Genomic DNA, 13,415 nt, shown 5'->3' with positions numbered 1-13,415 from the left:
GCAATATAAACATAACAATTTAAGCAATATGGAACAATAATTCTCCACATCTATACATTTTGAAGTATTTTTGTTGACTACATATGAATTTGTTCAATGTTGATGTTATAGTTTGTTAATTTAAAATTGAAATCAAGGATTCTATTATTTACAAAATCACTTATTTATATTTTTAAGAAAAAGGATAGCTAAATAGGTACTTAAATATAAAATATGAATAATGTGATACAAAAATATCTAGTAAGGTTTCTCAATATGAATGTATTTATTTTTTTATTTTTTAATTTCATACTGAATCTCCCATAATTTATAAAATATGCTCTAAAAAATTGTAAAATTAAGAAATATGTTCTAAAATTTATAAATCACTAAATAATATGCAAAAATATGCACTAAAACTTTTGATATGTTTTTCGTAGTGTCTTGGAATGAATTTCTAGCTCACTTAGTAATAACTCTAATGGTAAAAAAAAAATCTTGCAAATGCAATAACTACCGAACCCTACTTATCGCCAATAAAAAAAAAAAATGTATTATGTTAATATGTTTTCAACTTGTTGTCACTTAGTTATAAATTGTTATCGAATACTGCATTTTATTCTGTAATTGGACCTAGGTCCTTAATATATTATATAAATAAATAAAAATATACAGTAAAACCTGTGTAAAACGGAAACGGTTGGGACCGGATATTTTTTCCATTTTAGACAGGTTTCCATTTAATACAGGTTGTAAAAAAAAAAAATTAACAATAGATCTTTATTACATATAATTTATTATTTATTATAAATTCATTTTTATTTCATATATTTTACATATTATTTATTAATCCTTACTCCAAAATTCATCCAATGTTTTTTGTTTTGTTATTTGACTTGCCATTTTCTTTTCTACTAAATTTTTCAAGTTCAGAATTGATTCAAGAAGTTCATTTTCATTATTTTGATCCAATGCGAACATTTCTAATCGTTTTATTTCATGGAGGGCGTTCTTATACGTTTTAATATCATTGCCGTGCAATGGTACATTATCTGTTTCGTCTTCGGAACTGGATTGTTCAACGTCTATTGAAGTGCAACGTTTCACTGTAGTATCAGTAATAATATCAGTATCATTAGTACATAAATGCTTATCGATGTTAACATATTCATCACTATCTACTTTTTCATTTAATGTAGAACATAGCAATTTAAAATCGTTATCGTTATCGTTAATGGCATCTGTTGGCTGGTCCAAAACTAAATTAAACCCGGCTTTTATGAAACATTTTTTGACTGTATCTGGTTTTATTAAGTTTACAGATTTATTCAACCAATAAATTGCATCTAGTACATTAATTTTATTTGACAATTCATTAACACTTTTTATGCTATCCATACTTGCTAATAACGATTGTAAAACCATTTTACGATAATTTACTTTAATCGAATAAATAATTCCTTGGTCCATTGGTTGGGTAAGTGATGTCGTGTTAGCTGGAAGCCACGCTAAACGAACATTTGATAAATTTAAATGCGGATGACATGTTGCATTATCAAGAAATAAAATAACTCTTCGATTTTGTTTTTTTAATTTATTGTTGAATGTATGCAACCAATCTTCCATGTTAGCACATACAAATACCGTTAAACGTTCTTTGGAAAGCTTACCACCTTTACACTCTTCACTTTTCACTGATAGTGTTTTACTTGGTAATGCGCGAAAGAATAAACCCGTCTCATCATCATTATAAATATTTTTAGGTTCATATCCTTCAATAATTAATTTTACTTTCACCTTCCATTCATCAACATTTTTAACATCGACACTATTTGACTCACCGCAAATTTGATGCCAAACAATATTATGTCGATTTTTAAAACTTTCCAACCAGCCATTCGATGCTTTAAATTCGGTGACTGACATTTGTTCAGCAATTTGGCGTGCTTTAGTCTGTATAATTGGTCCAGAAATTGGTATATTTTTTGCTCTAGCACTTACAAACCACTCCCAAGTCAAATTATTAATTTCTTCATTAGCGTTGGATTTTGGTTTTCTTTTCATTCGCCCATTTCCTAAAATTAAAAAAATATACGTACATATATAGAATTTTGAATTTTACATTTTTATAGTTAAGCTTATTGCATACCATTCATCCATTGTTCTTTTATTTCATTTTTTTGTTTTAATATATTATACACTTGACTTTTTCCACATTTGAAAAGTTCACAAATTTGTTTTACTGTTAATTTATCTTTTTCACTTGACTCAATTAGTTTAATTTTTTCATTTAGTGTTAAACATTTATTTTTGGACGTCATATTGAATATACGTCTATACGCACCTTACGTCAGAACACTACTACGACACTAATCGATAAAATAAACTTATTGCAACGAAATAATCTATATAATTGATATAGATTATATTCATTGACTGATAATTTTAAAATAGTACATGTACATATTTCCATGATATACAGGTTCATGACAAAATATTGTTTCCATTTCCACGTTAAACAGGTTCCATATTATTCAGGGAACGATGTATTTAAAACTACATTAGGTTCGCCGGGACCGTAACATTTTTCCATAAAAGTCAGGTTTCCATGTTATTCGGGTTCCATATTACACAGGTTTTACTGTATTATCAACATATTTACTTTGCTGAAATACACCATTATTCCCACATTTCATGGTCCATGGGGGATCTTTGTCTGAGTCATATTTATTATCGTTGCATTCAAGCATTAAGTCATCAAGCAATAAGTTATCAAGCAATAAATTATCTTCTGTAGGTTTGTTGGGATTATTATTAGATGAATGGTTTGATTCTGAATGTTCTAAAAATGTATGGAATTTTATTGTTCCGAATTAATTAAAAAATTATTTTATATTTAAAAGTGTTACCTAACATGTAATACATATATATTATTAATTAATTTGTAATTTTAAAACCAAAAATTAAAAAAGCCATGACCTTACTTAAATTAATTACAAATATAATAAAAATGTATTTATTAAAAATTATGTGTGTATACCAGAAATATAATCCTTAAAACGAGGACAACTAGTGGGCATTTCACGAGGAACAACTGCAGCATCTTCTGTAAGTTTTGTTAAAGATTTAACTTTTCAAGTTTGCAGTCTTTTATTTAAACAACCATCATCATCCTCTGTACTCTCAAGGTCAGATTTGAGTTTCAGATTTTAATCTGGCTTGAGATAATGAACCTAATAAAGTAATATGTCACCTTAGAGTAAATTAATAAAAAATATAAATAGTAATTAAAATGTATACATACTATATGATTGATTTCCGAGTTTCCGAGCAGGCAAAAAGAAGAAATCGCTTTTATTTGGTTTGATTCGTTTTTCTATTGATTTTTTAACCATTTTAGAATTTTTGGGCCAAGCACATCGTCCTTTGAAAGCCCATGAGTCAGGAACTGCTTCTATGCTATTATCTTGAGTAAAATTGATAATGATCCACCTTGACATCTAATAACCGCAAATGTAAAACTTGTGAATCTTTATACAGGTACATAATAATTAAACGAATAGGTACTAACAAAACAGCTTTTGGATTTATACTTGTACATAACTGTTAACAGTAAAAATGTAGCATTATAAGCATATTAAATATAAAATATATTAAGAACTGATATTTAAAATTACTATATAATTGAATAAATGTACAAGTGAATAATATACATTTTAATAACATATGCAAGTCATCTAACCTTATCTGTAGGTACCTTTATTAAGTAGGTATTGACGATTGGGTATATCACAGAAATTTACAAATTATTATGTTCTTTAATATAGGTAGTATAATAGGACAATAGGTATATCATTAATGATGAAACTATTAAATAGACGAATGTAAAATTGGCATAGCCACTAACTGATTTTCATTTTTTTAAATCATAACTTTTTTACTAATTTCAGACATTTTCCAACTTCTTATATTATCTGAAAGATTTTCAACTAAAAATATATCTAATTTAGAAGAATTAATTGGTTCACTGAAGAATGGCAAAACTGACTTAAAATATTTTCCCAAAATTAATATTTCACCGTCATTGGCTATAATATTAAGGCATTTTACAACTTGCTTGTCTTTTGTTAAAATAAAACAATCATTTTCTTTTTTAATTTTAATTTTTATACTTTGGAATGATAAGTTATAGTATTGAAGTCCTCTTACATTTTCAATTAATGGACCATTTGTATGAATTTTTTGAAAGACAGGGTTTTCAGCAAAAATTTGTTTTGAAGTATTAGTATATTTTATATTAATATTATCATTTGCATTAGAATACTTTTCAAAATACCGGTTAACAATTTGTTGTAAAGGCATTTCATGCTTTCTAATCAATGATTTTAATTCTTTTATATAATTTTCAAATACAAAACAACTACAACTATCTAGAGGGCCATACTGATCATAATCATCACATATATGAAGGAGGCCATGGATATTATGTGATATTAAATGATTTCCATAAATTAGTTGGAATTTATGTACAAAATAATCTAATAATTTACGAGCATATCCAATTAAATATTTATAATCAGGACTTAGTAGTATTATCATTGAGATACTTAATATCATAAAATGATTATAACATTTTTCATTTTGAACTGTTTTAAGTACAATAGGTCCTATATATAATAAAAACATACGATATTCGGTAGCTTTCCAGCGCATAATTTCCTGCATACCCCTTAATTTTCGTGCAAAATCAGATGGTAAACAGGTATTTAAAGACAAAAGCAAATTTGATAATTCGTCCATTTTCTTGGCACGAATTCGAACTGTTAGAGGACCTTTATTAATCCACAGAAGTAACAATTTCTTCATAACCCCAAGACAAACCAGGTGCATATAGTCCAAAGGAAATGATTTTACAACGTCGAAATTGGGCAGTTCTATTAAATTTGACTTGGATTCATTAGAAATATGATAATCTTCATCTAATCCGGATAAATAATCTTCATGAGTTCTTTCCATAGATTTGATGCATGAATAAGGAAAACAAACTCTATTATTTGTATATTCACCTTCTATACAACATCTTGTACAAGATGAAAAACCCGAATCACCCTTAGTTTTTAAAATAAAAGATTTTGCTGGAGTATCACAGCAAATTCTATTTATGGAAACTTCTAAATGAACATTATTTAAATTAATTCCATTATTAATAAGATTAACTGCTTCATTTACAAAATCTAATAGAAACTCATTACTGTCTTTGGGTTTTTCAAAACCATAATATATTCCCGCAGGAAAAACTTTTTTAGGTAAAGGGAGATCAGTAATAATATAAGCCATAATAGGCCAAAGTTGTCCGCCACTACTTTTTGATATGGGTAATCCATCTATACCAATTGCCAATTTAATTGATTTTAAATCTGATGACGCATATCTTAATATACCTTTTGCTAAACCAAAGTGAAAGTATGATCCTGGCTTTACAGATTGAATATTAAATGATGTCTGTTTAGGCGTGTCTAAAAGTGTTCTGCAATCAACTGGAAAGTGACTAAAACATGTATGTTTTTTTAAACCTTTTAATAATCCACTAACAGCATTCTGTGGTATATTAAATGTTGTGGCCCAGTCAGACAAAAAGTCCAAGATTATAAGATCAGGAGTAAGATTATTTAGAGGACTATTATGAATATTATATTGTTCAGAAACGGTTTTATCTAATGTTGGAATCTTACTAAAAATAGTATCTTGTGGTAATATTATATTTGCAAATCAGCTTTCACTGTTGATGTTGAACTGAAGTTAGTTGATGACACATCATTATTAATTGATTGATGAGATACATTAGATTTAATTTCACTTTTATTATACATTTCATTTTCAGCATTTAGAACTTCACAATTAGGGTAAAGACACCAGTTAATGCCAGCATACCAATTAATGCCACTTGTATTTACTAACATTAATATTAAGCACCCCTGAATACATACAATAATCACACTTGGACCTAATCATTCAGGAAATTATAACAAAAATATTGATACTAACATAACAATCATAACCCCAAAATTATTTTTGTAAGATTTTTTTTCGTTATCATGTTTGTGTATGATACCACTACAATATGAATTGTTAAAAAAAAAAATAACAGCTGCGAGCGGAACCGGATATTCTTTATCAATTTTAATCTCGGTGAGTATTAATATAATTTATATTATCAATACATTGTTAGAATGGTCATGACGAAAGCAGTCGATTTGTTCGATGCTTAATGTGTTAAAGGTAAAAAAAAACCAGGTTCATGACAATTTTATATTTATTGGCATTTACTAAATCAAAATTTTCATTTTATCCAGTGAATGCCATTTCACTGTTATTCACTGGTAAACTCTACATACCTAGTGTATGTCACATAGTGGTATATACTGGTTATTACACAATATCCAATAAATGCCACATTGTTATTTTGTGGTGTACCAAGTCTGTAAACTTATTTTTGAATTTTTTTAGATTTTCTGATTAACTGACTCAAATAAAAAGTAAGATGAGTTCTAAACCAAGGTTTAAGTATGATAAAAGCAATATGCTTAAGGCCATAGAAGCAGTGAAGTCTGGTAGAATAAATCCATTTAAGGCTTCACAACAGTTTAATGTACCTCGCTCTACATTAAGAAAAATAATAGATGGTAAAACCTCTATAGATGTAAGAATGGGCCCACCCCCAACCCTTAACCTTAAGTACGAAGAGTTATTAGTTAACTGGATTATTGCCGTAGCAAAAAGAGGATTTCCTATAGTGAAATATGATCTGGTCACCTCAGTTTCAAAACTTGTAAAAGATTTAGATATTCCTAACAATTTCAAAAATGGTAGGCCAGGTAAAAAATGGATGCAATTATTTTTAAAACGTCATCCAGAAGTGGCAGAACGAACAGTCGAAAAACTCACTAAATCTCGAGCCTTAGTTTCTGAAATGAATATACGTGGTTGGTTTTTACAAATTGAACAATATTTTACACAGGAAAACGTTTTAGATATTTTAAAAAATCCCCACCGTGTATTTAACTGCGATGAGAGTGGATTTATGTTATGCCCTGATGGACAAAAAGTTTTATGTATGAAAGGGGAAAAAAATGTGTATGAAATATGTGACAACAATGAAAAAACATCTATAACTGTGCTCATTATGGTATCAGCTGCTGCTGCTATGGGTCCTCCTATGATTGTATTTCCTGGTAAAAGATTGCCATCTGGAATTGCTCAGACAGTCTGTGAAGATTGGACTATAGCTAAATCCGATAAGGGATGGATAACTGGAGAGGTTTTTAATGAATATATTGTCAATTATTTCCACCCATGGCTACTTAAAAATAAAATAACTCTCCCAGTCGCATTATTTTTAGATGGTCATGTATCTCACCTAACTTATCATTTAAGTAAATTTTGCTCAGAAAATGGAATTTTTATTCTAGCATTATACCCAAATGCAACCCATATACTTCAACCCCTCGATGTGAGTGTCTTTGGGCCACTGAAAAAAGAATGGGCCAAAGAGGTTCACCAGTGGAGAATGAGCAATTCAGGCATGTCACTTACAAAAAAAGACTTTGCTCCTATGCTTGAGGGAGTGGTGAATGGCAGATTAAAAAAGGAAACAATTGTAAATGGTTTTCGTGCCTGTGGTCTTTTCCCATGGTGTCCAGATGCCATTGATTACTCCAAATGTAGAACTGTCCAACATATTCAAACTGTGCAAAATGGTAGTGATTGTCCCACATTGAAACAAAACTATGCAGCAGGAAATAAGTATCTAGAATATCTATTAGGTGGTGATCTAGTGAAAACTTTCAATGATCCTAAATTAGATGTTATAGAATTAGATGTAGAACAAAAAACTTTATTTAAACTATGGCAAAAAAGTCAAGTTTTGGTAAATAACATGGATGTTTCTGTTTCTGTTGATTTGGATAAGGAAGAAACAATCAATGATATAATTTTAGTAAATAATGAAGGTAATAATGCTATTACATTACCAACATCTACTGAAAAAAGGCAAGATGACTTAGCAAAAGCTATATCACCATCAGATCAAGGTACAAGTGTGCCATCTCCTTTCAAAAGGAATTTGCTATGGCCTAAATCCCCTAAAAAAACTGGGAAATGTCGTCGACGTCTCAATTTACCAGCAGTGGTCACGTCAAAAGAATTTCGGGAGTATGAAGAGAATAAAATGAATAAAATAAAATTGATGGAACAACAAAAAGAAGAGAGAAAAAAGAAAAGAGAAGAAAAACAATTAGATAAAAATAAAAAAGTCTCTGAAAGGAAGAAACCAACATGGAATAAGAATGATAAAAAAGATCAGGAAGTCAATGATGAAGAAGAAGATTGGACGTGTAAAATTTGCAAAGCTCGGTATTCGTCGGAAAACATTAGAGGTATAAGCAGAAAGTGGATTGAGTGTGATGGCTGCAAGTGTCAATTCCATATTGATTGTGTACCAAAAAAACACTTATTAGAATTTGGTTCTGGACTTGATGAGGAGTGTGATAGTAGTGAAGAAACAGAATTTATTTGTCAGTTTTGTGTGACATCTGACGACATTATTGATACTAATGACAGTGATACTGAAATGGAGGAAATCGAAAATGATATGTGATAAACTTACTATGGCTATTGAAGTTCCTAAATTATTTTTTAAGTCTAACTTTCTAGGTAGGTAACCTATAATTTGATATTTATTTTTTACATCAAAAAGTTTTAAATATTGTTTTGTTTTGTATTGTTATTAATTTGTTATATTAAATTAGGTAGGTACATTTGTATTATTTTTAAGTGTAACTAGGTAGGTAACCTAGGTATGTTAACAGTTTAATTTGATATTTATTTTTTACATAAAAAATTGTTAAATATTGTTTTGTTTTGTATTTTTATTACTTAGTTATATCAAATAAAAAATTAATTTCATGATTTTTCTTACCTAAGTGGTTGTTTTGTTAAAATTATATTAAAAATATACAATGTTATTTAAGTGACATTCATTGGTAATATGTATGTCATACACTAGATTTTTGTGGCATACGCTGGGCATTATTTTTTTTTTTTTATTATCAAAAATGTTATCATATAATCCATTAAGTAAACCATATCTTTGATCAATTTAAATACATAAGAAAACCACCTTTTATTTTATCTTATAGTCAAGATTGTAACATTATTTTTGAAATTTTAATAAATTTTAGAAAGTGGCATATTGTTTAAACTGGCATTCACTGGTGTCTTTACCCTATTAGTTTCATACAAATTACTTTCAATTATTATGTCAATCTCATTCTTAATTTTTCTACGTTTTGTACGTGCACTTCGAATCATTTTTAATAAAATATCTTTTACCTTTCGCTAATAATATGATTCTAATAATATTATAATAAATAGGTACCTACCTAAACTTGTGTTGATATTATAATATATTGTTGTGAAAAATAACTTACTGCAGCTTTGTAGGTATTCGTCAACTCGTAATAAAACAATAACAAAACAACTGATCCAGCAGCGAACGTACATGCGAATTGTGAGTACCTAAAGTTTGTCACGTGCCGGTAGTATGGTGATGGAACACAAGTAAACATTTACTAGGTACGGCTAACCTTAAAAACCGCCACAGAAATATAAAAAATATATATTCACACGGAGAAGCGCTGAATAAAAAATGCTATCGACGGGTTATTATCACACACGAGTACACGACGAACAAATGCACAATACGACAACAAAAGCAGAAAGACGCTTAGACGCGGGTCGCGTTTGAACTATTTAAACACACAAGGTGACACAGAAAAAAACAGCACGTAATAAGTATGTTAATTGTTAACTGTGGTGATGTCCATAGAATAAAGATGAGGTGATGTCTATCAGTCCAGTTTAACTTTTGTTTAAAACGCTCCCCGCACGGACTGCTTCGATCGATCTATGATAAGCGCTTTGACGGGTATCGCACGAACGCACGATCTCGGTTCCTGGAGTCCGTCTAGAACGTTCGATGACCAATACGCGCTGCTGTCATGCGGATTTTATACTACACAAGCAACGGATATAGATACTATGGTTGCACGACGGCCCATATTGGATCACAGTGCTGAGCGGCGCCGAATGTTCTTATCAATTCTGACAAAAAGTCGCGTTTTACTAGCGCCCTCTACAACTACTACTAAGGTACGGTAACCAAACCGGGTTACCTAGCCACGGTGGAACGCTAGTATGTCGCGACTTTTTTTGTATGGATACTATGTATGTATTTATGTAACTTGATAAGAACATTTGGCGCCGTCATATTATTGTTCGTTGTGCAACCATAGTATCTATATCCGTGACACAAGCTCAGCCGCAATAATTTCAAATAACAATTTATTACAACGGAAAACGACGCCACCTAGTGGACAATTTGCAAATTAGTTGGTAGCAACTATAGCAGCAGTTTCGTACTCAATGCACGCAAATTGGATTAAATATCGCTATATATTAAGTGTTAAAATAATTAAAAATATAATGTATTTTAAATTGTATGGATGCTCTGATTAAATCATCGTCTTAAACAAACGCATTATATATACGAGGGGATCGAGAGCAAAAATCATGAACCAATCATATTCAGTGATTACACGTTATCAACTTAGTCTTTATGTTTATGACTTATATAGTATAATTGCCACTGTGGTATTGCTTGTATATTATACACAATATTATATAATCAATGGTACTATGGTATGTAGTATATAAATTGTAATAGGTATGTATCCGCAAATCGCAATAGTATATTATTTATTTATTGCGATATGCGGTATATGTACATCCTAATATTATAATGACCTTTTTCTTTATAAATATATAAATTATGTGAAAAATTTAATATTTATAATATTATAATTTTTTTGTACCTAACCCGAATTAATTTTAGTTAAAAATCATTCAGTTATTAGCAAGTCATAAGCAAATGAAAAAAAATTTGGCAAAAGGGCTTTTTTCAAATACTTCCAGTTGTACTGCTCTTAATGTTAAAATAACTTGTGGGTTGTATTACAGAATAAACATTGTACCTACATAGGTACCTTTCAAATATTTTATTAGAACTTGGAATATTTATTTGGTGCTATTATTAAAATATAAGGCCATACCAAATGTAACTGTTTTTAATATTATAATTAATATTAATTTACATATTATTATCACAATATTACATATTATTCAGTAGTTTATATTTAAAGGCTTAAGTTATATATCAATTACAATTAGTAGGTATATTATATTATACCTGTCATTTATAAAATAAGCAATTATTATGTTATAAACTATCATGATCAAATTTTTTTGGTTAGATAAATTATTTGATTAATATGAATGGTCATTGGTATTATGAATGTGTAATATGATTCTTTGTTCTCCTGCTGCTATAGGAGTTTTGAAACTGCGTTTTACTACAATTCTTTCAAGTGAAATGGTAGTGTTTTTAAGTTGAAGTGGCCGATTGTTTTTTTTTTTGTACAACTCGAAATTATTTTTCAATATTTTTATTGGATGGCTCACAATTAGTTGTATCTGTTAACTTCCTTTTTTTCCCTCTTATAGTATCTAGTAGTGAATCAACTTTATGTTTCATGACAGTACATTCTTCTATTGAATAATCACTTGATTTCAATAAGCCAACACTAACCATTAATATTTCAATGATTAATTTTTTTTCTTTTTCAATTGGTTCTATGTTTTCTTGATTTACAAGAACTTTTTCCAAAGTATCAACATTTTTGGTCGGTTCAACAGGCTGCGTGAATACAGTCTGAAATAAATCTTTCTCTGACTGTACAATAAGATGAATATGCTTACAAATATTCGAGTGAATAATAAAATCAGGGCATTCACAAATAAATATATGAGTACAAATATTACAGAGACGGTATTTCAATTTACAATTATCTGTGTCACAAATATCTTGCACTTTACTAACATCATATGTTAATTTTTTTTCTGTGGTAGAGGCAATTCTGAAAACTGATTCATGTGTCATTCTATATTCAATATTTCATAATATCATGGTCTAGGCTCTAGACGAAGTTTGAAAAAAGTTGATAACGTGTAATCACTATAAATATATTTTAAGTCCCAGCGCATGCTCAGTAATGGTTAGCAATGATTGGTTCATGATTTTTTCTCTCGATCCCCTCGTATAATATATTTAGTATAGTTTTATTTAAATGTCCGTCACAATAGCATATATTGTATTATCCTAGACAGTAGACAATACACTGTAAATTATATGAGTGTATAATACTATAAACTAAGACTGTGTTTGTGAGCTAATTGTAAAATCATAAAAGATTAATGATAATACATAACTATACATAACTGAAGCAAAATAAAAATGCTTTTATTAAAATATATTGCCTTAAAAATATAACAACTGTGAAACGTTAGTATAACATCCAGAATTGTTATAGTAAATTATTTGTTTATTGTTCAGGAAATATTTTTTTGAAGTTATAATCAAAATATTGTAAATTTAACAAACTCAAAACATACAAAGAATATTTGCAAAATAATATTTTATTAAGTTAATAAATTTATGTTATTATAATATTCTTATGTAGTTTTAATTTAAATATTATAAAAAAAACCATAATGAGCACGTTTAAGTAATATTTTTGTCTCAATATTATTTATTTAAACATTGAATAATGTTATAATAACATAACAATTGAAATATTCACAATTTAATCAAGTATTAAAATTATAATAACATTTATGTTACGAAATTGTTGTCTGGGATAATAATGTTATGATAGGTACACCACACCTACAAGTGTCTATATAAGTAATTTAGAGCATTTAATTAGCTTTATGGAACGTTTTAATTTCACTTGGTACGCACAGGTCGTTCGCAACCAGACACTTACATACCTGGAAGATATGGTTGCCTTTAAATCGACTACTTAACCTTTTTATTCACTTGACATTCGGCTTTAACATTTTCTCCTACAATAATATAAATATGCAATATCAGACTATCGACGTTAGTAGGTATGCCCAGCACACGTACAAATTTGTACTGGTTGAGGACTGAAAGCTAGACACACAATTACCGTTTTCGTTAAGCATTTATTCTTTTTGCTCGCACAAAAGAACCGGGCATGCGACGTTACATGCATAATGCATCTAACCACCATACGCGAATGCCCTATCCCTCAAAGATTTGTATACAGTGATGATTGATAGCTAGACATTCGATTACAATTATTCGCATTTCCATATTGTTTATACATTCAAAAAAGAACCTGACATGCAGTAGGACAAGGTATTAGTGTATTACACCAGATGAGGAAAGAACGCTAGACACTCAAAGTCACAGTTTTCGGATTGCATGCCTCATCGTGTTACCCGACTGTTGCGCG

General features: G+C 29.3%; 1 protein-coding gene across 1 annotated transcript; it reads left to right on the top strand.

The window, feature by feature from the left end:
- The first annotated feature begins 6,520 nt into the window (after positions 1–6,520).
- On the top strand, positions 6,521–8,635 carry LOC103308307. Its single transcript, XM_008181455.1, has one exon. The coding sequence runs from the start codon at positions 6,521–6,523 to the stop codon at positions 8,633–8,635; it is 2,115 nt and encodes a 704-aa protein (XP_008179677.1).
- Positions 8,636–13,415: the final 4,780 nt, after the last annotated feature.

Source organism: Acyrthosiphon pisum, unplaced genomic scaffold, assembly GCF_005508785.2.
Source record: "Acyrthosiphon pisum isolate AL4f unplaced genomic scaffold, pea_aphid_22Mar2018_4r6ur Scaffold_20734;HRSCAF=21985, whole genome shotgun sequence".
Classification (NCBI taxonomy): domain Eukaryota; kingdom Metazoa; phylum Arthropoda; class Insecta; order Hemiptera; family Aphididae; genus Acyrthosiphon; species Acyrthosiphon pisum.
Note: the sequence above shows the minus strand (reverse complement) of the source record. Positions and strands in the feature narration are given on the sequence as shown.